The sequence below is a fragment of the Gorilla gorilla genome, chromosome 1 (genome assembly GCF_029281585.2).
Source record: "Gorilla gorilla gorilla isolate KB3781 chromosome 1, NHGRI_mGorGor1-v2.1_pri, whole genome shotgun sequence".
Lineage (NCBI taxonomy): Eukaryota > Metazoa > Chordata > Mammalia > Primates > Hominidae > Gorilla > Gorilla gorilla.
Genome location: NC_073224.2, coordinates 136905118 through 136931249, shown reverse-complemented (window position 1 = coordinate 136931249; position 26132 = coordinate 136905118). Strand labels below are relative to the sequence as shown.

General features: G+C 32.4%; 1 protein-coding gene across 2 annotated transcripts in view; it reads right to left on the bottom strand.

Moving 5' to 3' along the window:
- The window catches only part of COL11A1 (collagen type XI alpha 1 chain), a 230623-nt gene that overhangs the window by 79579 nt on the left and 124912 nt on the right, over positions 1 to 26132 (bottom strand). For both annotated transcript variants that reach the window (XM_031002707.3, XM_055375041.2), the window contains exons 32-41: positions 22354 to 22407; positions 22029 to 22073; positions 21829 to 21882; positions 21677 to 21721; positions 17817 to 17870; positions 13192 to 13245; positions 8467 to 8520; positions 5627 to 5734; positions 5150 to 5239; positions 4837 to 4890 (exon numbers count right to left, since the gene is read on the bottom strand). In XM_031002707.3, coding sequence (XP_030858567.1) covers positions 4837 to 4890; positions 5150 to 5239; positions 5627 to 5734; positions 8467 to 8520; positions 13192 to 13245; positions 17817 to 17870; positions 21677 to 21721; positions 21829 to 21882; positions 22029 to 22073; positions 22354 to 22407 — 612 coding nt within the window. The remainder of the gene's footprint in view (positions 1 to 4836; positions 4891 to 5149; positions 5240 to 5626; positions 5735 to 8466; positions 8521 to 13191; positions 13246 to 17816; positions 17871 to 21676; positions 21722 to 21828; positions 21883 to 22028; positions 22074 to 22353; positions 22408 to 26132) is intronic.

The following is a 26132-nucleotide window of genomic DNA, read 5'->3' as shown; positions in this document are numbered from 1 at the left end:
CATATCTTCAAACAGATTTTTTTAGCTTATTTGTTTTACAAATAAAGTTTCTCTAAATATAAGTCAATGACATACACCTAGACCTACCTGAGTACCGTAAATCCACTTCTATGGAGTGTCATAATAACGACCTATGCTTCAGACTAAATGGATTATAAATAAAGAGAATAGATACTAAATATACTTATAAATGAATAGATAGAACACTTGAATGGATACATTAGAATTAAATATTATATTTGTTCTTTTTGCAGATTAGAGTCATATAGTAAGGATATAGTGCATAAGCTACATAATTGGGACACATACAAACTTTGCAAATATCACTGTGAGCAATAAGGTTAGCTGATTAAAGCTCTGCTTAGGACTTTTAGTTTTAGTTCATCAGTATCCTGTGCAATGAGGGAATTTATTATTTCCCTAGCAATCCAGAAATACACAGCACAACTACATTCCTTATGAATTGCATTATAGGTGAAAGAAACTAAGAGTTCAATGGCATTCTGACAAACATCTTGTCATTAAAAAATCAACCTGTATATTAGTGTAATCAGTTTCATCTTCGATTCATTCAAAATAAGCAATAGTTATAGAGAATATGTAGTAATATTAAAGCCTAGGTAGTTGAAATACTAACTCTTCTCACTCTCTTTTGACAAAATTGTTCACAGAGATTTAGAAGGGTCAAGATGACTTGAAAATGAGTTTATGTAAAGTGCTATCATGGATTTCTGCCCAGATAATTTGGGCAAGCTCTATACTTCTTCAAGCCTCAGATCTTTTGTCTTTAAAAATGGAATGATAAAATAGAAAAAAAAATCTACCATTCCAAGTTGCAAGAATAAGAATAACAGATATAAAATACCTAGCATAAGAGTTGAAAGAATAAACACTCAATATTACTTCATTTCCCTTTTCTATTTCCTTTAGACTTCACATTCTCTTCCTCAGAACTCATCACTTTGCTTTGCTTTTTCCTTAATACAAATAACTGCTGAATACTCATCACTCTGTTTCTGTGAATTCCTGTCTTGCACTTACCATTATTTGGTCAATATTCTAAAGGTAAAGTTAACATAAGATTGATATAAACTCAGACATATACATTATAAAATGAATTTTTAGAAGATGTTCTTATGCCTTTATTCCTTATGACTCAGAATTTTATCATTTCTCACCAACTGATCAAATACTTCCCCTTTAATATTTTGCCATCACCTTTTCTATTAACATTGCAAAGCAGAACTTGTTACCTTTTAAAGAAATCCCTACTCCTGATTCTTTTTTTTTTCAATATTAATTGCAAGGGAAACTCATAGTAAGTTTTGAACCTCAAAAAATAAGAATTGACATTATTAATTTTCTAGATAAATTATACTTCACACCTAGAAAACCATCCAGTTTTTGTTTTATCTGTCATTTGGAATAAAAAAATTCAAAATCAAATTTTATGTGATGTAATCACTTTAAATGGAGTAAACTAAGGCTCGCTCAGCACTTGTTATGAACTGAGTCATCATCATGCACCGCTTCACTAGATTCTGCAGCAATTAAAACAATAGTGTTAGGAACTAATAAATGTGTATGGTGTCTTCCTTTTAGTGAATCCTTTTCCAACAACCTTAAGGAATAATTTTAATTGGTTGATGTTTGCATATTTGATTTGTGAATATAAAAATGGTTATTAATTTCAAATAAACACAGTGAGCATCTATCAAGCATATCTATTAGCAAAGTATAAAATCCTTTGTAATTTTTTGTGACTGCCAAGAGGTTTTAAAAGTTTTTGTGTGTGAATATTTCTGGTTTTTGTTCGTTGTTGCTCTTGATGAGGTAAAATTGCTCTAGGCATGGAAGGCATCACCAAACTGTCATTCTCTCAAGGACATAAGCTTGAGGTCATTGTTCAGTTTTCATTTGTCCTCACTGCCCACATCAAATCTTAGTCATAAATCCTACTACCTCGCCCCCTCCGTGTTTGCTACATCTGCACTGTCCTTGGATTCCACATTGCCCAAGTCATCGGCTCACTCCAATGTTGACATTGGTCACTGGACTTTTGTGATCTATTCTCTCCTATCTCTGTTATATATTAAACATTAATGACAGATTTGTTTTCTTAAAACTTCAATTTGTTTACTCCACTTGTTCTGTACATTTCAAACATTCAAATGACTACATCTTGCAATTTCAGAGCTTCAGTAATTATATTATATGTTGTATTAGTGATTTAGTTTTTTATTATGTAAAATAGCAGAGTCCTTGGATGCTAGCAAGAATTCAACAAATGTTAGTCCATCTCCCAAATTTTGTCCCACTTGGGCAAAAACAGATACTAATTAAACATCACATCTCTTTCCTAATATTTTCTTGCTCTTCAATGATTTTGTAATCTTCTGCACTCGTGAAGCCAAGTTCAAGGGTGACCTTTTCCACATGGCGCTTCCCCTTATTTATATTCTCTTTCTACCTCACTCATAGAATTAACATTTATTGTTTGTATGTCATTAGGCATTTAATCACCAACCAACTTACAGTACTATTTAGTCTTCAGTGTATTTCTTTTCAAAAGTGTTTATCCTATTTTATCTCAAAGAATATCTACTGTGATGTTCAGTTGCATATAACAAAGTAAGTAATAATTGTCAAATACACAGTTGAAGCCAAATAAATAAAAGTACATTTAATGTTATTCTATATGTAACTATACATATTTCAATTAACATTTTGAAAATTGTATCCCCTGGACATAGTATGCAGCCTACAAATACACTGGTTTCAACTGTTCCCAACCTCTGAGACAGCTTCAGTGCTTGGTTCCTAAAAAATAACTTAAAACAATTTAATCCTTGTAGTCACAGCTCAGATGATTAGTTCAGTGTGCACTTTTCTTAAAACATCATTTATTCCTAGAAGATATCTTTAGAATTTGAAGGTCTGGTTAAATGGATTGCATTTTACTGAAATTTTAGAAGATTCTATATCTAAATAAGAACTTTTGTCTTATTAAGTTGTTGTTGCTGCTAATGCTACTGTCACTAACTTTTGAGGACATTAGAAAATGTTCATAATTTTATGAACTCCAGTGGAAGTCTAATACAGTTATCAAAATATATTTTCTTTAAAAACTATCTTTACCACATTTCCATAATTATGTCAATGGTTGTTATATGATGTGAGTGAAGTAAAGAGTAAGTATCACGTGAATCAATCTGAAAAATGATATACTTGTTGTATTCCCAGTATTAAGTAATGCTATATAAAATTTATTCCAATATTAGGTATTCATAATAATTCAAATGGGTAAGTGTGAGATGATTACTGTGCTTCAGGCACCGTATTGTGAGTAACCAAAATAATACTGGTAACTCACAGCCTAATGCGAGAGACAGCCAACTATATTCCAATGTAATTTCTAAAAATGGAGATATAATAAAGGTCACTGGGTGTGTATGTGAGGGGGGAGGAATTTTTACAAATACATGAAATGGAGGCAAATTATCCAAAGATGACTTTATAGAGATTTAACATTTAAGAGTTATCTTTATGGTTGGGTAGGATCTTTGTCAAGTAGAGAAAGAAAAACTGGAGTTTCCTGGAGGAAGGGGAAAGGTGTACAGTATACTCTTCTCAAAATAGAAAATGTCATGATTTTGAGAAGCAAGACAACATTCAATGCATTAAGTTGGGTAGAATTAAAAGGGAGGCATGAAGGGAAAAAAAAAGGACTATAGCAATTGGGGTTGAACTATGAAGATGACTTGCTGGCTAGGATAAGGAGCTTGGTTTCCAAAGGCAGTGTGGAACTATAGGATGGGTATGATAGAGGAATGCCATAGTTAAGGATGTATGTTAAACTAGTATTCTATAGGTGAAACTGACTGAAGAGGACAAGAAAATGAATCAAAACATAAGATGTTATTAGTCAAAGAGAAAGGAAGAGGAAAGAGTCTGAACAAAATGGTGGTGGTAGAAATGAAGAAAGCGGAAAAATTAGTAAAATATTTTGGAAGCAGAACTAATAAATATTGTGCGAAAGGAAGTTGAGAGGGCCTTTAAGGCAACTTTCAGCTTTTTAGATTGGTGAAATAAGAAAATGAGAAGAAGACACTAAATATGGCAGTTTGGCTGTTATAGTGAAATTTCAGTGTGCAGATAAGAATAAAGGTGAATTTATTAAAAAATGAAGCATACATTCAATTGTTTTCTGAGGGATTGATATGTATCTCAAGAAAAAAATGAGGTAAAAATCTGATATTTACTAATTTGTCAATTATTTCATAATGTTTTGATTAAATAAAGCAATATGCATAATATATAAGATTGTGCTTATGGGTTTTATGCTTTTATGCTTATGTTTTTTGTATCATTGACAAATTCAAGTCTCATCAAGTACTTATAAACAAATTAAATATGTTTTATAATAAATGAATGATAGAATATAATTTATAAGAAATCAAATCTTATTTTATAAGTAATTTTAAAATAATAGATGTAAATGAAGTAAAAATTTCAAACTACAGCCTCTCCAGGCATTCCGTGACTATGAGCTTCTATTACTCATAATGAGGATTTATTTCCTTGGGAACCGTAAGAAGCAAGATATCTCCTTTTACCTCCTGACAGCAGCAGAAGCAAATATTTCCAATCATCCAAACCCTTCTGTTTCTGCATTCATTAGTGCATGCAATTAGTGGGAACTAGGCATTGACTGATTTGATTGACATGCGTTTATTTTCTCTCCCACACACTGTGGAATCGCAGCATGAGAGTAATGAAAGAAGAGCTGTAATTCGCAATCATGATTGTCTGGCTATTTATTATCATCATACTTACAACTGGACCTGGTGGGCCCTGGGGACCTTCCCCTCCTTTCAGTCCAGGTGCACCCTGGGAAAAGTGAAAAAATAAAGAAAATGAATCTATATGAATTGAATACCAATAGGAGGAGATATCTGATTAGTAAAACAAGGATGTCAGGTAATGTTTATAGACATAACTACATATATACACATATATGTAATGATAATCAAATACATATGTTTACATATCTTCCCTTAATTATTCATCACTTTTTAAGTTCTGAGAAAAAATGCTTCTAATAAACAATTGGAATCACTTGCTTTATCTATATAGATATTGATTATACCTGAGCTCCAGGAAGACCTCTTTCCCCTGGGAAACCACGTAATCCTGCTGGCCCATCTTTCCCTGAGACACCTTGAGGACCTGGATCACCCTAAAGAATATAATAAACATCGTCAAGACAGATTAATTTCTACACATCTTTCTACAAACAAAATTGTGATTACCTCTAAACTACTGTAAGTAAAATGTGAAAATTATTTAATGATGAGAATATTGGGTGGAATGCCATATGCATTAAAATGAACTACCCACTACCTACATTTAACATTACATGTATATTAAAGATTTTATGGTCAATGGAGCTAACAGTCTTAAGTAAATGTTGAGCAATATCTTGGAGTACAATAAATGCACATTAAATATTTTCCTGACACATCTTCTGACATTCATTTAAATGGAATCTGTAGACAAGTGGTGAGTATAGTTAAACATAAATTAAAGTTTTGGGCCAAAAAAAGTTTTCTGAAGCATGTTGTACCTTTGCACCTTCTTTTCCTGCAGCACCAGGAAGACCTTGCTCACCAGGAGGGCCAGGAGGGCCAGGATGCCCACGTTCCCCTATTGGACCAGTCTCACCGGTTGGTCCCTAAATTAGATAAGCAAAATCACTTTAGATTGCTCTTTTATTTTTGGCAAAGATAACACAAACTCAAAAACAATATTATTACATTTACAAAAGTTTATCATCCTCACTTATTCTCATGATGTCCTACAAAACACTTCACATAAAGCACTGAAAGTAGCATATCAAGTAAGAGTCTAAAAAGATTTTATATAATCTTGGTTAGAATCTGAGTGTAAAAGGGAAGTACATAAATAAAGTCCAAAAAGATGTTTTCTTTGCTTAATACAATAATTTCTGCAGAGTGTGGCCAGTCCAAGTATTATTAAAACTATGATTTTTAATTACAGTTTTATCCCATTCCTTCTTTTCATATGAGGTGTCAAATCAGCTTAGTAGTAAAGAGGCATAGAAACCACATTGGTAGCCACTCAATGAATCACTGCTTGAAAATAAACTTAGGGCCTTGAGAACCCAAAAAGCCAGTGGTTCTCCCTGGAATTTCCATGGACTGAAAATTTCTCTACTATTAATCTATATTCATTTGACAAAGTCTAGGGAATGTGGCATGGGATCCTGAAGGCAGTGAGTATGGGTCAGCAGTTCCTCTCGGCCAAAGGCTGTAACAAACGGTCAGCTGCCTTAAATTGCAGCAAATGCCAAAGTGAACAATATCAGGTCATTTACTTGTCCCCTGAGTGGTGCTGTTTTGTGGTGCTTGAGTATAGCAGGCTTTCATGTATAAATAGAGGATGGTGTTGCTCTAAGATAGAGTTGCTCTCTATCTTAATAAAAAGCAAAATGAAGGGTTTAAGTTAAACAAAGAGAAAATTTTTAGATGCTGAGGTTGTTAAACAGGAGAATGTGTTCCTGCACTTGCTTATGAAGTATAAATATCTTTTTCCTAAAAATGCAACATATTCTTAACTATTTATCTTGGATAAGGTATATACCTGTCCCAATTTGGGTATATTTTTCTAGGTTTCAATTTCTTTAATTATATAATTGCTGTAATTTCTCAACTTAACATTAATGTGTAAACATTTATCCAAAACATGATGTTTTCTTCACTATCTGAACACCAGAATTTGAACAGTAAGGAATACAGAATTAACCATAATTGAACAGCTATCACCGAGACAAAAATGATCAGAGATTCACATAACTGTTTAAAGAAAAGGGTGCATATTCAGTATTGCAATCTATATTATTCCCATTAAACCAAATCTTTTGTCTTCACATGAAAGTATGGCTACATTTAAAATAGGCTGTTGGATTTTTTTCTCTTAAAAAGGACCAGTAAAAAATGTAATTCAATGAAGGTGCATCTTCAGTAAAACACCCAGTATTTTTATGCCTTCATGTAAGCAGGGGAACGAAAAAAGAACACAAGTCTCAGAAGTTTTACATGACCACATTGAACAGAATTGTATTTGTGAAAGATGTGAGGTCCTAAAATATTTAGTTACATTCCATGACGTTTATATTTTAGTTAAGAGTCTAATTCCATTTCTGTTTATGGATATTAAGTATAATAGGAATAATTTTTCTAGTTAAATTTTCTCACAGAAAATAGTTATAAAGTTGTTTTAAACAAGAAAAATGAAAGTATTTTTGGAGGAAGCTTTCTAATTACTGAGAAAGTATATATAATGTTTTAACTAAAACTGATAAGCAGTCAAAAAGAAGCCTTTAGCACAAGTAAGTAGTCATGTTTACACACTCTATAAAATAACATCGCATTTCCCTTGCCTCAGGGTTAACCTCTGAAATAAAATAATCAATAAATCCAATGATTCTTCATTTTTGCTTCTGTTATACATATTCCTAAAAACAAGATGCAGTTTTGTTGTTTCTCTAGGGGGGTGTGTGTGTGTGTGTATGTGTTTGGATGTGCATGTGTGTGTGCGTGTGCGCATGTGTGTGTGTATGTGTGTGAGTTACAGTGTTGAGAACTATTTAGAGACAGAGAAAAGACTAAACCAATTAAATAATTAAAATACGTATTCACCTGCTTTTGCTCCTTTGTTATAATTTGGTATTAGCAGGGGCTAAATTCCAGTCCAGAAACTAAATGTGTTCTGCCCATTCAATATGCTTTGCCAGGGAAGAAAAACATTATTTTCTATTACCATGAATTACTCTTTGTAGTTATTTTATACTATAACTTAGGATACTGTACCAATTTTTGAGACTTCTTCTGCCACCTATCTTGAAATAAATACTTGTATTTTCCACTATTTTGTATATCCTCAAAGATAATTAATATTTTATTTCTGATATAATTCATTATTATGAAGGCAAAAATCTTAAACACCTAATATTTTATAAATATTAAAACTTTAGAATGTATATTTCTAAATCTAATTTATACTCAAAACCATGAAGTCATTTTATAATTTAAAATTCTAGAAAAAGATAATGGCCCACCTATTTACAAAGAACTTTGTATTGTTATTAGTAGATGGTGTCATAGTCAGGCTATAGTGTTAAATTCAGTGTGAACTTTCTGATTTACTTTCATTTATTTTATTCTTCTCTTTTATTCTTACAGGCAATTGAAAAGTTGCTTTAGTTAGGTAATAGTTTGTTGGTTTCATTTGATGTACGAAAGCTGCATATATTTAAATACAATCTGAAATAAAAAATACATCATTTTGAATCATAATAAGTTTAGAAGATTTTACACAACTTAGGAAGGTTAAAATGTAAACAAAAAATAAATCTTGCTTGGGAAATAAAGCAAAGGAACATACCTGTGGTCCAACCACTCCCCCTGGCCCAGGAGGGCCGGTCTTGCCTTGAAATCCCTAAGGAGGCAAAGTATTATTTGTAAAAGCTACATACAACACAAAGCATAAATCAAAATTCTATGAGATAGCTGAAAAAGTCACATTAAAAGAAAGTCACCTATTGACTAAAAATATTTATTTTCAAATGCTTAAATATGTTTAATATGTTAAACTTATTTCAGTTTTCATTAAAATTCAAAATTTGCCATTTCAATATTTCACATGGTAGGGCAATAATTACCTTTAATAAATGAAGCTAGAGTAAAAATGTGTTCTTAGCCCCATTCCACTAGGTCAAACAACATACAGAATTTTAACCCAGTAATGTTTATGGATGAAGTAAATGATGATTTAGACATTCTTTGAAACAGTTTACTGATTGTTTATACAAAGGTAAATTCACAGCCTGTGATATTAATACATTTCTCTCTATTGTATTCCAAAAATCTCATAAAACAAGATATAAAAATAGATCTACTAAAATAATGCTTTGCATAGTTAGTAATTATTTTAGCGTTTATCAATATTCTTTCTTGTAAGAAACTCAAGAGATATAGTCATAAATGCATTTTGAAAATAATTCAGTCATTAAAATATCATCTGGTTGATTTGAGCAGAATATACTCACTAAATAAAACTTCTGGGCATATATTCTGGTATTTATTTTTCTCTAGGCTGTGGGTTATTCATTCCACATAATTGTGTTAAGATAGGTTAATTTCTTACCCATGAGAGTTAAGTTACTTTTAACAGCTGGAGAAGTAGATAGAAAATATTGGGAGAAGTTTCGAAAGAACTGAATATTTTATTCCCTACAACATCTGGTCAGACTGAAAATAATAAGATTAGAAAAACAGTGGGTAGGAACTAGCAGTCTCACGTTAGTATCACAATGTTCCCAATAACTATGAATGAATTATTTACAATAATAAAATTGTATAAGTAGGTAAAGAGTCTGTAATTATTGCAATTGATGCTACAGGGAAAGAAAATAGAGTTCTATTTTAAAAATTTATTAATTCAGACTTTCAGGGTTCTATTTGAGCTATCATTATGAATAGCAAAAGCAATCATTTCTGGGGGGAAATGTCATAAAATTTATTTAGCATTTTATAAGCATATTAGTCGCTTAATTTTTTCATCAACCAGTTGGTTTGGAAATCTGTTATCAGATTTACATACACACATACACAGACACCTAAACACATATATATATACATGTGTGCATATGTGTATGTGTGTCCCTGGATTATCTCAACAACCTCTATCACCATAATTGCCATCTCTATGCTGATGAACTCCTCCACTCCCAACTATTTATAAATCTCTAATCAGTATGAGCCCTAAAACTCTCTCAGTAAGTGCCTACTAGAAATTTCCAATTGTATATCATGCTTTCTCTTCAACATTCCTAACATGGAACTTGCTGAATGTATCTTCTCCTTTGATTTTCCTTCTATGTTCTTCCCCTTTTTAATGGCGTGTCTTCAGATTCCAGACTTTTCTTCAGTGCCCATGCTTAATCAGTTATTTTATCTGAATGTGTCACCTGAGAAGGTCCCTCAAATACAGCTTCTTCTCTGTTATCCTAGTAGACCTGTCTTATTCAAACTATAATCACCTCTTTCCTTCACCATTGTTGAGTTTTTCAAATAAGGTTTACTAACTTGTTTACATTAGGCAGAATCATCACCCACAAAACCAAACATAATAAATTCTTTTTTTTTTTTTTTTTTTTTTTTGAGACGGAGTCTCGCTCTGTCGCCCAGGCTGGAGTGCAGTGGCGTGATCTCGGCTCACTGCAAGCTCCGCCTCCCAGGTTCACGCCATTCTCCTGCTTCAGCCTCCAGAGTAGCTGGGACTACAGGCGCCCGCCACCATGCCCAGCTAATTTTTTGTAGTTTTAGTAGAGACGGGGTTTCACCGTGTTAGACAGGATGGTCTCGATCTCCTGACTTCGTGATCCGCCCGCCTCGGCCTCCCAAAGTGCTGGGATTACAGGCGTGAGCCACCACGCCCAGCCAATAAATTCATTTTTAAACATATAGATGACAAAGTTCTAGCCAACAGGGGCCCAGTATGCACATTCAGTTACTTCCTTTGCTTTGATAATGTATCCTAAATCCTAGCCATGCTGATCTTCCTACCTTTCTCTGAATAGCCACACACCATATATTTGTATGACCTGTTTCCTCTGTCTGGGTTATTCTTCCTCCAATTTTTAATCATTAAATTCAACAGGAAGATATAAAGGCAATTCCAAACTTTTTAAAAAAGTCTTATAAAGCATTTTGTCTTACTAACTGTGAGAGCAAGAATCACACACAAAATATTGCAATAATAATTAAATGTAATAGATTAAAAATCAATACTTAATTGCAGAAAGTCTCGACAAAATTACAACATAGACTTGCACTCATACATCCTAAGGGGAGAGAGGAAGTCTTGGCTGCTAGCCCATTTGTGTGAGTGATGGATTTGGGAAAGTTGGAAGACAGCATTGCCCATATGTCTGCTCATTCAATCCATTCAGAGTGTTTGCAAGTATCTAATATATTTGATCTTGGGGATCTTACAAACAAACTACACAGGAAAACTTTTACAGTTCACAACAAGTTGTGCTTGTTCAATATTGTCATGTAATAAGACTACACTTGCCACTTAATTTCAGAATAGCTAGTCAAATTATGTTTTTCAAAGTTGCTGAAAATGGAAATTAATTGGACATATTCATGGGTAGTTTGAAAAATATGCTGTTACAATCCAACAGAAATGTGATTCCTATTCTGATAATCTTTAAAAGACTAAACCAATTTTAGGACCAATACAGCATTTGGCACTATGTTTCTGAGACAAATTTGGGTCATTTCAATATAATAGAAACCATTTCTGAAGCTGTTTAAGGGCACCAGGAAAAATTGGGAATAGTTTCTACTATACTGAAACAACCCAAATGAATGTAAGATGTCAGAACAAACATTTAATTAATGGATTTCTGACTGGAGACAAATCTCAAATATAATTCAAAAATTTCTCCATTTAAATAAGATAATAAATATATGGCAAAGAATGCCCACTCTAGATTGTGACTCCTGTACAAGGTAATCCTTTGAATCTGGGTCAGCAGAGAACAAAGTGAGAAAGAAAGCTTTGAGGCTATAGGACGATTCACTATTCCCTTAAAGTGGATGTGAAATCGGGAATATAATTTTTTCAGAAATAATCCTGGCTTTTATCTGTGAAAACCTACAAAACAGAAACGTTCATTCTAGAAACATTATGCTATTTTTCTTCTATGTTTAAATCTCAATGTTATATGTGATATAATTATTTTCGTTAGAAGTGGAAGCTCCAGATTAAATCATAGACATAAAGGACTTTATAACAGTAATTCTCTAGGTTTCCTTTCCCCACAAGACATTTTGGAATATTCTATAGTTATTCCCAGAAAGTTATACAATGACTTCACTAAAAATGATTTGGCTGAAAGATTTGAATGATAATGCATTTGCAAATTGAGTGTTGACTCTCCTTTAGAAAGTTTATTTCTGCTCCTCATATAGATATCCTTCCCAAGAGGATATCCAAACAGTTTTTTCTTTGGTCTCACTAAATCATATTTCAATTTTGCTTCTGAAATCCAAGACTCCAAAGTTTCTCATCTGGCTAAAACTAAGAAACGGTGAAACTAAGAATTGCCACATGGTAAGCAAGGCAAAATTGGGTGGCTGCTAACAGATTGTTTCCTCCATAGCAGAAAAATCATATTTTTTTCAGATTTCAGATTTATTATAGTACATTGCTATGCAACTCCAGTACGTATTCAGGGTGCCACCTACCCTAACATGATTTTCAGCCACATAGTCAAAGGTAGTCTGCATTTGTGGTTTCCTTGAGAAATCTGGATAAAAGCAATCATTGGTGAGAAGCAAGAATTGATTCATGGCCAATCCATGATGATTTCTGATTAGAATGACAATTCACTGGGATAGCCAGATGTCTGATTTTGAAAGGGGCAAAATAAATAAACTCACCAGGATTCTTAAACCGTCACTGAGCTGCCAGTTTCCTCTCTGCCCAAATTGTTATACACATGGTAAGTTGTTCAGTCAATTTGTTTACTGTTATATTCTTTATAGGTTTTAAGTAAAATTTAGTGACCGTTTTTGATTTACTTTTTCCTGTTTCACATGGAAAGATGCTTTTGACATAGTTCCCAACCAGTTATAGCCGATTGGGCCAATATCAGCAAGTATTTAATCCCTTAGTTCTAGATAAAAGAATATGGTATTATGTTCATGGCTATTCGTAATCTGTTGCCTTTAGAGAGTGGAGAGATGATGGGTTTGAGTGGAATGTATCTATAAACAGTCTTCAGTGAAAAGAGTGAGAGGGAAAATCTTGACGCGATGTCCAAAAAATAATGGTGTCTTCTCCATCAGCTCATCCTTAAAATGCTGCTATTGACAATAAGAACAATCATGTCAACTAACATCCTATTTCCTGAAGTATATTTCTTGTATCTATTTTTGTATTTATATATATATTTCAATAAAAGGCTTAATGGAATTAATTTTTCCATTTTTCTCAACCTAGTAATTGAAATATTCATAATAAAGTAGCTTTCTATGTATGAACTGATGAGGTGCTAGAGATGGAAATTTTAATAAGAGTAACAAGGTCACTTACAGTCTCCCCACGTTGCCCAGGGTGTCCTGGCAGCCCATCCTTCCCAGGTGGTCCCTGAAATTACAAATATTAAATACCACATGTCATAAATATTTAATTATTTTATAGTCTAAATGTGACATGTTAGAAAATTTTCTTTTCTTTTTATATTTCCATTAGCTATTTTACTTTGCTCTTCTTTTGATTTTATATATGGTAATATGCACATATATCTCTTCAATATAATTCTGTAGCTATAACTGAAACCAAAATAAAATAGTAGAACTCTTTTCTGAATATTTTACATTTAAATACATTTCATTTGCATCAATCATTTGTAAAATAATATTTGCAAAGGTTTGTATTTTCGTTTTTGTGAAAAATATTACTTCTTTAGCACTTCACAAATGAATATTTCCCCCTTTTTGGTGATTTGTTCCTAATTCAATTCCCGGTGCATCAAAACTTGGATAACAGAGAGAAATAGTGCCCTCTAGTGGTAATCCGAGCTTCTAACTGACAAGAAGGCAAAAGAAGGCCGGGCAGGGTGGCTGACACCTGTAATCCCAGCACTTCGGGAGGTCGAGGCGGGAGGATCAAGAGGTCAGAGGATCAAGACCATTCTGACCAACATGCTGAAACCCCGTCTCTACTAAAAAACAAAAAAGTAGCCGGGCGTGGTGGCACACGCCTGTAGTCCCAGCTACTCGGTAGGATGAGGCAGGGGGAATCCCTTGAACCTGGGAGGCGGAGGTTGCAGTGAGCTGAGATGGCACCACTGCACTCCGAGCGAGACCGTCTCAAAAAACAAAAAACAAAACAAAACAAACAAAAAAAAAACCAAGAATGCAAAATAAATACAAACTCATAAAAAATGGCATTTTATCTCTCAAATTTTTTCAAGTAAAGGAAACAATATGTTATACTCAATTCTAGAAGTCGTCAGGACAAATTTTTCCCAGTAGATTTTCTTAAATGTCCTCTTGGAAGCATAATGTTTGTGAAGTACCACAGAGCAAATCTGGTGCTATCACTTTGTATAAAGGATGCTGTCTTTGTCATGGCTTAAGAAATAAATGAAGCAATTAACTACAAACAACGTGAACAACTCTGTGAGGGTCCTATATTTTAAATACTTAGTAGAAAGAAACTGCTTCTTTAGACTGCCTTATGGATTATTCATTCTACTCAGTAACCATTACGTATCAAGTTCAAATTTCAAAACATGGTCAACGGGTAGAGATAAAAATACTATCACCCTTCTAGATGAATGAAGAGAAATGATTCTTTTAATAATGATATTTTAAATTATAACAGGTACACCTCTCATTGTATGTTAATTATTTAAATAAAATTGTTTTTGAACATCTATTTTTAATATATGTTCTTATAGAGTGCGTATGAAAAACAGGCTTTGTTCCAAAATATCATTTTCTCAAATAGCTTTCTTCCAACTGAGGGAGACTTTTTCCAGGTTGGCTAGCTACTTCAGGAGAAAGGTTCTTGGTGGTGCCAGAACCATCTTTGCTCCCTTAAAGTTATCTGTATTGACATCCTGGGTGCCCTGTAAATTAACAACTCTAATTAAAATCCGTTATGCTACTTGACAACATCATGGCTTGCTCAGTGACTTCTTCAGGTTTTCCAGGGCTACTACTGCCATCCTCTTCTTCAAAAAACAAAACTGGAGTGTTTTTAACCGAGGACCCAAAACATTCTTGGATGTCATTTAACCATGGCTTCTTTAAAAAAACATATATTACATACCCATGTATCAGTTACTAGGTGTATACTAATGCTAAGACTTAGTTTTGCCCTCAGTTTGGAGGTGACATACAGAAATAAGTATTTAGTTAATTGGTAGTAGACTTCATTGAGGTCCAGTTTTACAAAATAACAAATAAAACAATTTCTGTGCCTTATCACTGGTTTGATACATTTGGCAATAAACTTGCTTTCAATTCTGGGCAATAATAAAAGTTTTACAGAGAGGATGACAGCTGAAGGATATCAATTATGTCTGGCTTTTTTTTCCACCATACTAAAGTGCTTCTTAAATGATGTACTTTGCCACTAATACAAGACTTACTTTTTTTAACAAAGCTGTAAATATAAGATTAAATATCTCATATTTGCTGACATAGATAACACATTCATTGCAAAATATTATAATACTTTAAAATAGCGATCTTAGATCTAAGCGATCACATCCTGGGAAGAATGCAACATAATATTTAATGGCTTTCCTAGATAGACTGAGGGAGTAGTGTTAATATACTCCATTAAGAATTGGTGTCATTATCATTTTTCTTGATTTAAGTATGTACTTCTAATATCAAGCAATTAGCCCTAAATAAATATAAAGGCCACAAACTATTAACCAATGAATAAGCAGACTAATTACCAAATAATTTCATGGTATCTATGTAAAAGTAATAATTTTTTCATCAAAATAGGCTTCCCAGGCTTCCCCTTTGATCTAGTTGGTACAGGACAGAGAGAACAAATTCATCTAAATGAGGGTATGCAGATTTGGCGAGAAAATCTGTGAAAACTTGTAGGTAATTGTTTAAGGATGTTTTCTCACTTCTCATTGGCACTGAGTTTTGACTTTTTCTATTCTAAATAGAATGTTTCTCATACTAGTCATGCTATAATTCTTAATCATTTCAAGTTAATGTGTTTTTTAAATGGATGGCTACATATTCCCAAAATATGCCGATATGGGCATGATATTAACAGAATCTGAAGGGAATATTTAGATCCATATATATATATATATATGTCTGTGTGAATATACATCATATATATATATAAAATTTTTTCCTGCTATGATGAAGGAGATGAACCAATTAATTTACAGGAAGAGGTTTTTTCTATCTCTCTACCCCAACTTCTTCTTTCTATATCAAACAGATGAAGCCAATTCTGTCCCAAACTGCATAAAACTGCATACTAGAGAAATGGGGTATTTTTATTTCATGCTCTAATGTTTCACTTGTTAGAGAAACAGTATAAAAATCATCTTGTTTATCAGTGAAAGCAATACTCCTTCTTGTCTCTCCTACTAGAATGCATGCTTCTCAAGTGTAGGCATTTATTATGCTTCTGATACCTCTTAAAGACAAAATGCATGCACGATCAATGGCTCAAAACATGTTGAAAGATACATAACACAATGGGCTGAAAAAGTCTGATAAAAAATGAGTCAAATGGGTTTCTTTGACAATGAAACAATATTACATGAGCCAAGCAGTTCTCAACAATACATACAAACATAAATGGTACAATACTGAGGTTATATACGTCACTAAACTTTGTTCCTAAACAATAATCTAATATACAGCTTAAAATAATTATAAGAATGTTTATAAAAATATACATACAGTGACTTTTGAAACTGTTTTCATTTCTCTGTGAAACTTTGCAGAGTCTTCATGTTACATTTGGAGCAAAACTGACATAGTAGGTAAGCATTACATGCAGGTAGTACCAAGGTTACTCTATATTTAACACTAGCCATACTTATTGATCTTTCTATAACCTTGTAATACAGATAACAATACTTTCCTAATATCTTTGCAGTAATAATGCAAAACTCTTCAGTGGTAAAATAATAATTTAAGCAGGGTCTAAAAATTATTGTAAAAAGTTAAGGATTGTCTTAATATTTGATGTTTAATTATTTCAAAATAAATAATTCACCAATATGATTTGTGTGTACATTAAAGTATGGGTAGTATTGTTCATCTGGACTAGCACAGAAGTTCACACACTTTAACATGCATCAGAACTGTCTAGAGGGTGTTTTAAAAGATAGACTGGGCCCCTGCCCCTCTCCAGAATTGTGATTTGTTCAGTGAAACAACATTTCTAACAATATCCCAAGAGCTGTGGATGCTGCTGGGCCAGGGACTACATTTGAGAACCACTGTCCTAGACAGGTGGGTAATCCGACTCCCGCTCTCTTAAAGAAACTGGAGAGGTTGCAAAACAAACAAACAAACAGAAACAAAAAAGACCCCAGTATGTTCTATGTCCCCACAAATATTTAAATATGAAAACAAAGTATTTCAATTAACTTTATGAAGATGCTTGATGAACATTCAAGTGTTGCTCTAAACACATTTCATAAAAGGGATAAGATTTAATGAGAATTCTCATTACATTTTCTAAAAAGAAGGGATTATAGAGACAGATATAATATTAATATAAATAAATTTTAGCATGACTTAAGTAATATCACAATGTTGGAGGGATTTAAGGAGTGTTATTTGAAGAAGGTTATTTTGATGATGGAAGATAAAAGATAAATTCTAATATACCAAATATTTAAGAGTTGATAACAATTTGTAATGTCATCAGTTATATTCACTGCAGTAAAAGAGCAGCTGAGAGAATGATATTCATGTTTTTCTAGCCTTCGGTATACTGTCAAAAAATACTTAATGAGAGATGTTGAAATTATACTCAGAAACGATCTATGAACCTTATAAATTAAAAATGTCTACTTTCTTTGACATCAATTGTAATTTTACAGAGATTTTATCAATATTATATCTAACAAATATATAAATGTAAGCTGTGACTCTGAAAAATGTAAAAATATCAAATGAAGAAAGAGAAAGAGAAGCTCTGACACTTACAGGAGGGCCTTTTGGTCCAGGGAATCCAACTGGACCCTGAGGTCCTTGAGGACCCTGGAAATAAAAAGCAGTGGGGAGAAGTTAACAATATGCCTTAGAAGATGCATCTTTATACTTTGAGGTTTATTTACATAGATAAAATACAATGTACCATACAGCTTCTTCATCACAGTGACAGAACTATGGTAATACAACACGATAGTAAGTGCTAATCTAAAAGTAAAATGGATACATTTTCACACTATTTCTACTCAAAACTACACATCACATCAATGTTACCTCAGGAACACTGTAAATATTTAGAATTCATATCAATTACAAGTGAATAGAACATGTAAGTATTGAGAAGTTCTGCAGTGTCTTTACTTTTAACATTGGTTAGAAACATTCATACAAGGAAGATATTTTGATTCAATTCAATTCCACAGCCCCGCTAAAAAAAAAAAAAAAAATCTGTTTTAAAACTTATTCTATCCCTGTTCTGTATCTAGCCGTATATTCTAAAATTAAAAGAGAAAGTATGTGACTATCTCAAAAAGACCACAGAAGATGCCTTTATTCTCCATATCTAAAATATATTTATTTTGGATGATGTCAATATATTTTTTACTCATGTATAAATTTCTTTTGTAGATAAGGTAAAAATAACTTTATTGTGTAGTTATTAATGTTCAGTCCAAATAAAAATTATAATATCATTCTTGGCTTGATTTTTAATTAACTATATTATTCATCTCTCAAATTTACCTATTTTTAAAAAGTGCATAAAGTCCCATTACAGTGACTCCACTGTTGGCAGAAAAAGTACTTGGTAAGAGATAATCCTCTATATGCCCAGAACGTAATAGTTACATTTATTTAAGAAGATTTATGAAAGATAACATAAATAAAATGTCTTAAGTAATACATTTAGGGTAGGATTTATGTATTTTTCTAATCAAAAATAGAGTTTACTGAAGTTGGCCTTCAATAGAATTTACTCTTTCTATTTATCAATCTAGCCTTCCCAAGAAAAATCTCATTACCATTCATAAGCCGATGTTAGTTCAGAAATCATCACAAGTTTTTACTATTACCAGCATCTTATATTAAAAAAGTAACTTCAAAGTTATATATAAAGTTAACAAAAATAGATTTCACATGAAACTACCAAAACTACTGGGCAAATCTTAGGAACTTACAAAATTTTAAACTCTTATTAAACTATGAAACTATGATTCCTAAATAAAAATCCAATTTAAGTACAAATTTTTAAAAATAGTATTCTTTTGGTTATGTAGCAAACTGTTTTCCTGATTTCTTAAAATGTCATGTTTTTGCTTCCTAAAATTTTGCTGCCTTTCAAATGCAATTTGAATTTAAAATCTTTTAAGAAAGAAACATTCCAAAAATCATTACTTTAAAATAAAAATGAAAAATTGAGTCTTTATAAAATTTCACAGAAAACGTTGGCTTTTTTTTTTTTTTTTTTTTTGAGACAGAGTCTTGCTCTGTTGCCCAGGCTGGAGTGCGGTGGCGCGATCTCGGCTCACTGCAACCTCCGCCTCCTGGGTTCAAGCAATTCTCCTGCTTCAGCCTCCTGAGTAGCTGGGATTACAGGCACCCACCACCATGCCCAGCTAATTTTCGTGCTTTTAGTAGAGGCAGGGTTTCGCCATGTTGGCCAGGCTGGTCTCGAACTCCTGACCTCAGGTAATCTGCCCGCCTCTGCCTCCCAAAGTGCTGGGATTACAGGTGTGAGCCATCGCGCCTGGCTGGCATATTCTTTTCCTAATAATCAAAATGGTTTCCAGGTGGGACTTTAAGAAATCCATAATGACTCAGTGTACAGATGGTGTTGAAATCAGATCACCGGATAAAATATCCAGTGCCTAAATTTGAGCTTTAAATAAATAATGAATAATTTTAATATGTCCTAAATATCACGAGACATAGTTGTGACAAAAATGACTTATTCTTTATATAAAATTCAAATTTATCTAGGTGTCTTGGTTCTGTTGTTCCATTTTTGTTTTGTTTTCACTTAATTTGGTAACCTTAGACCTAACTAAAAGATATATTTAACCTTTAATAACCAGCATCCATGATCTGCAAATTATGATTATGAGGGATTACATTTAATTTGTAGAATACTTTAATAAAAGTTTATGTATACATATATATATATGCATGCCATGTATAACTATATAGTTAAATATAAATATAATGATCATGAGAGAGTCCTTTGAAATGGGCAAAAATAGTTATTTCATTTTCTAATCCAATGGTACTACAGAACTAATTCCCTGAACTTTCCCCAACTCATATATTTTGAAGAAAATATTTTAGGGCATTACTTTTGCCATTTTTCAACTGTGTGCTCAAGATGTGAACTAAATAGTTTAAGATAATTAAAAATTCTTGGCAGAAAATGAAGGCATACTTGGGATGAAATGTCTCATCAACCACAAGGAACATAGGAAATATGTTCTTCCTGTATAGACATTGAAAACATATATGAATATTTATTGAAAATGAATCCACCTAGATTACTAAAACAACAAAACAAAACAAAAATTCCCAAGAGGTACTTGTCTCACTCTCAAAGTGTTTTTAAAAGTAATCATACTGTTGGATGATAGTATTGCTGTTTTTCAAATTAAAATGCAGTATCAGCAAAAGCATATTCACTTGTAAGGAAATATTATTGATCATAACATTTTGGAAGACAAAACCAAATGCATGAGAGAATCGGTGGTGCTCTAAAAACAAAACTCACAGTTGTGCTAATTTTTGTTAAATTGTTCTACTCCATTTAATTATTTAGCCATTTTAATTAATTTAAATGTCCCTTATTAAAATGACTGACCATAAAATACTTCAAATGAATGTATTATTTATGAGCTCAAAATTTACAGGATAGACTTAATTTGGGAATGGTTCATCAAGAGTGAGAAACATTTAGCGGAAAGTTAATTAAATATGAGCCAAAGACTTAACACAACTCTAATTAAATGTTTATTCTTGTGTGTTATCTACTCCCATTTTCATCACAAATAAAAACTCAAGTTTTGCTCATTGCTCCTACTCAAATAAAAATTATTCATTTTCAATTTTAGGTTATGCATTGCAAGGTATTTCTGTCTTGTGTAAAATGCCTATTATATATTTCAAATAATGATACACAAAAATATATTAACCTGACTCCATAATACTGAAAATTATTATAGAATATGAAAAATGATTCTAATTTTTTAAAGGAATACAAATTATAATATTTAAACTTAGGAAGATAGCTTTTTTAAAAATCTGACTACAAAATGTTACATTTTGCCAAAAAATCCAAACAAAGGGCATGCTTGTTCATATGTATTTGGCTACATCTTATATCAATTAAAAATCAATTTACTAAATAGCTATTCTATTTACTGGAATAGATGTTTTATCTTGAGTTGAATGTACATTGATTCTGGCTTAATGGCTACTAGTAGCTTGTTTTTTACCAGCAGAATATTGCTGCCAGCTCTGTGAACAAAATGAGCATCAATATGGAAAGCAAGCTGAATGAAGAAGAGGGCAAAGATGTTTCAAGCGTATTTAAAATTTAAAAAATACATATTTTTATCTTGACTATAAGAGTGATAGCTTTGTCCAGTTACACACATTTTTCTCATTTCTATAACAAAATTAGTAGAACATATTGATTAAGCTTTTTTATTGGTGAAGAGGAATAAATTAAAAAATAAGCGTTTTTAAATTCAGACTAGATTTTCTGGATAAACGTGCACATGTATTAGCAGACATACATCTTTTCTCTGAAATCTAAATATTTGCAGACATACTAATTTTCATTTTATATTATGTGGCTGTATCATACGTACTCTTTCACCTGGAGGGCCAGGAGGGCCATCACCACCTGAAGTGCCCTGGCACCAAGAAAAGAAAAGGAAAATCAGTTTGAATTCTTTCTCATACCATCTGCCTGAAAAAAAAATCTACAGTAACATCCAAACAGAAAAAGTGCAGGTGATACCTTTGGCCCAGGTTTCCCAGTGGGACCTCTTGCACCTCTTGAACCTCGAGGACCCTGCAGATGAGAACAAAAGATGAACCCGAACTAATGCCAGGCAAATCCAAAGGCACTAAATCAATTTCTATTTTTGAAAAATAAATTATCTTGATACACTAAATTCAATATGAAAAATGTATATCATTTTAAATCAAGGCACCTACCGTTGGACCACGCTGACCCCGAGGGCCTGGTTTGCCAGCTATTCCCTAGCAAAGACAGTTCAATTTCAATATACAGTATATCACAATAAATTATGAGTCTGGTGTTGAGACCGAGTAGTCATGCAAGAACATCATTCATTCATTCATTCATTCATATTCATTTAGAGACAGACTTGCTATGCTGCCCAGGCTGGCCTGGAACTCCGGGATTCAAGCAATCCTCCACCTGAGCCTCACAAATATCTGGGAATACAGGCACACACCACTATGTCCAGCTAAGAACATTTATATACATAGTTCAAAACATTATATTTATATATCATACCCGTGCACCTTTCTCTCCATTGGCACCTGGAAACCCAGGGAATCCAGTGGAACCCTACAATAATAAAAGTAAATAATGAATAAACATGGCAATTAACATTTTCAGTCACAAGATGTAATTCATTTTGGAACAGAGTGATTTTCACACAGCTGTTAATATTTAAATCAAATATATAAATTTTAAGATATCATCGAAGTAATTGAAAATGAACTTACAATGACATCTGAAATCCTGGAAGCATTGAAAGCACAAATTGATAAAACATTTTAGTTTTTAACCTTCTGAGTAAATGAATTAATCAAATATTATTTCATCTCTTGTTATAAAACAGTAATTATAGGACATTTTATAGAAAATGTATTGCAATGTAAAATTCTTTGTATTTGCTTCAACTCTAAAGAAAAATCCTATTATCACAAACAGGAATAGTCAAATACTAAAATAGGAATTTTAGAAAATGTTTTTCCTGAATTAATATTATCATATGTCTATAGTTACCACTTTTGAGTTGAGTATTTTTACACTTTTAAAACTGGATCAATTCATAGACTAAAAACCTTCCTCCACTTTTTCGATTTGGTATTTGAATACAACTATATCTAGCTGAAAGTCTATTTCAGGCACCCAAGCATTAAAATTCTGTTTTTTAGAATTCTGAAGACATAATTTTGAGATTTATGTTAGTTATGCATCAGCTAAATGCATCAGCTAAGTAAGTTTGGTACATTACTTATGCTCATCAAGTATAGATTTTTCTTCTGCAAAGTGAGGGCAGTAATACACAGCTTACAGGTAATTTGAAATTTGTGGGACTGAAAAAAGAATGCTTGGTATAAAAATAATAATAATGTATAATTAATAATTATTTTAAAATGAAATAAGTTTATAAAAACACTATTTCATTTACAAATAGCCACATTTTACAGATGGAATGCAATATAATCCCCAATAACCAAATTTCCCATATGATCTTGTACATATATCTAAATTTTTATCTTCTCATTTAGTTGATCATGATTGTGATTAGCTTCCCTCATCACTGTATCATAAAATAGAGAAGATTAGTGTTCACATCCTTGCTGCTCAACTTGTTAATTATGAGACCCTGAAAAGGAATGAGTGGAGAGTTTTCCTGTTTAGATCATTGTATGGATTAAGTGCAATAATACGTAAAATGTCTAGCCTCTGCGAGAATACTAGACATCAAATTTTACAAACTTCCCCATATATTAAGGGAAATATAACAAAGCCCTGTTTGACTTGAATACACACCTTTCTTTTTTTAATCCACTCACTTGCATTGAAATACCCCTAAAAATAATGTTTCTCAAAGTGATACATGGCTCCTCTGTATCAGAATAATCTAGAGTAGTTGCTAAAAATATGGATTGCTAAGGCACACTCCACATCTACTGAAACTGAAACAGACTCTCTGGCAGTGAGGTCCAGGAATCTGCATTTTTACCAACCTCTCGGGGTCACATGTACTGTGAAATCTTAGAAGTCTTGAAGCTGTATTCTCAGGCATGCACAGTTGGAATAGCCAGGTGTAGAGTATTACCTACTCACAGGAGGCAACTATTTGGCCCTATTCCCAATTTGAAAGTAGTGAATATTACACACTTATCAGGAAGGTAAGATGCTAGCAATTTGTATTTCCTACATGATGCTATTAAAGCAGGTCAATAAAATCGTATGTGATGCCCTATGGCAGCTGATAGTCAAAATAATAACCTGAAGGATGCACTGCTAAGCTGTTTTTTATAACATGTTTTCCTGTATGTTTCAATACATGTCTATACAGCTAACTTGTGATCAACCTGAGAACAATTATTAGGATGTGTAATATTCACGTACTGGGGAAAAAATCTCTGCACATTACATTTTGAAGAGCTTTCAAAATCTCTTTTCTTTCTCTACACAGAATCTAGCACAGTATTACTATGTGACTATTACAGGAATTGGACAAATGATTATAATACAGTATGAAAATAAAAATTTTGAGGGGGGGGACAAATATTCAGTTCTGTCCTGACTAGAAGAGATAACTAAGCATATTTATAGATACTTCGTTTAAGCAAAGAGATATTATGCGCCAATTTTGTTTTTCATAAATGTATATACTTACGTAGAGTTTCTACTCTAGGAAATTGATAGAAAACACAGAAAAATGACCAACCCACCAATTAATCAGTTGAATATACGGAAATGTTATTTTTTGCTTCCCATATAAGGAATTATCACCAAAATATATAATTTCTATGAAACAGTATTACCCGTTTTTATATGGAAACACACAAAGGCCATAAAGTCAAAGATTAATTGTGAAATTGGCTCGGTCAATACATGTGAAACTAAAAATGTGAAATTTTTAAAATGCTGTCTGAAATATAAAGGTATCTTACCTTAAAATAGATTTTATTTTAGAAACAGCTATCATTTTATAGCACATGTGGTGCTACATCTTTTTAATACCTTTATGGTTTATATTGCTACTAAGAAATTAATAAGATGTCAAATTACAGGCCTTAATCTGCTTGAAAGAGACTGGTAAAGGCATTTCATTTTAGTAAAAAAAAAATTTAAATTTATTCAAAATTCATCAGCTTACACATAGGAAAAAATATGAAGTTATCTTTCATCTTTGATGTCCCAGTCAGTTTTTCATTTTAGAACAGAGAAACTTAAAAGCTTTTTGATCATAGAAATAATAAATGAGTTATGAAGAGAAGCAATATGAAGAAATAAAGAATAAAATTCCAGACATTTCGGTAAAAGGATTAAAAAATGTTGGATACCTCTAGGAGGAAACATTTCCGTTTAGTTATTCTGTTGCATTTTGTTAATAAAAACAATTCAAAGAATATTGATCAGAGAACTTAGGAAAAAAACGGGATTTTAAATAAATTCATAAAATAAAATTCTACTCATTCATGTAATATTGTGACAAATTCCTGTGTTTTTAAATCAAAACAAAACAATTGCAATTTAACTTAATAAATAGATCAAGAATGCATGAAGTGATGTAAGGATAGCTTGAGGTCCTGGATTATGCAGTGAATGGCTTCTTTTACTGATAATATTTGTGAAAATGCTTGACATTTGAAAGGAAGCTAACTGGGAGACAGAGCAGTATATTAGAGATAATATTTAAATGATAAAAAGTATTAATCAGTGTCCTGAGTACAGCCAGAAAATATTTAAATTATGCCTGTATTATTTTTAAATCACAGATGCCATAAATCTTATTTTAGAAGGGTTCAAAAGCATTATATTTATCCCCTGCTACTCAAGGAAGTATTTTTGGGGAAACTCAATGAAAAAATTGTAAGACAAAGCTGTATAGCAAGCCTAAGACAGTGTTATCACGTGGCAATGAGGGAACACAATAACATGCAGTTTACATAATCAGGGAGAAGGATATTTTTGTCTCCCATAATTACATGTGAAACTTATGAATAGATACACGTTTAAGAATGTTACAAAAACAGGATTTGCCATACCTATTGTTTCTGTTATGCCTGAATGGGTCAAACTCAATAAACTGATAGATTGATATAATCTCATGTACATATAACTAAAAGAATGATATAACTGAAACTACCCAGCACTTCTCTGTCTCCCTCCTGTATCATAACCATTCTGTAATTAATAATCAACATTTATATATTAATTCACTTAACAAGCTTAACTACTGAATGCATCACGTGCATCCTTAAAAAAGTTTTATGATAGATTTGAGAAAAATTAGTACACCGAGGTAAATATGCATTTTGAAA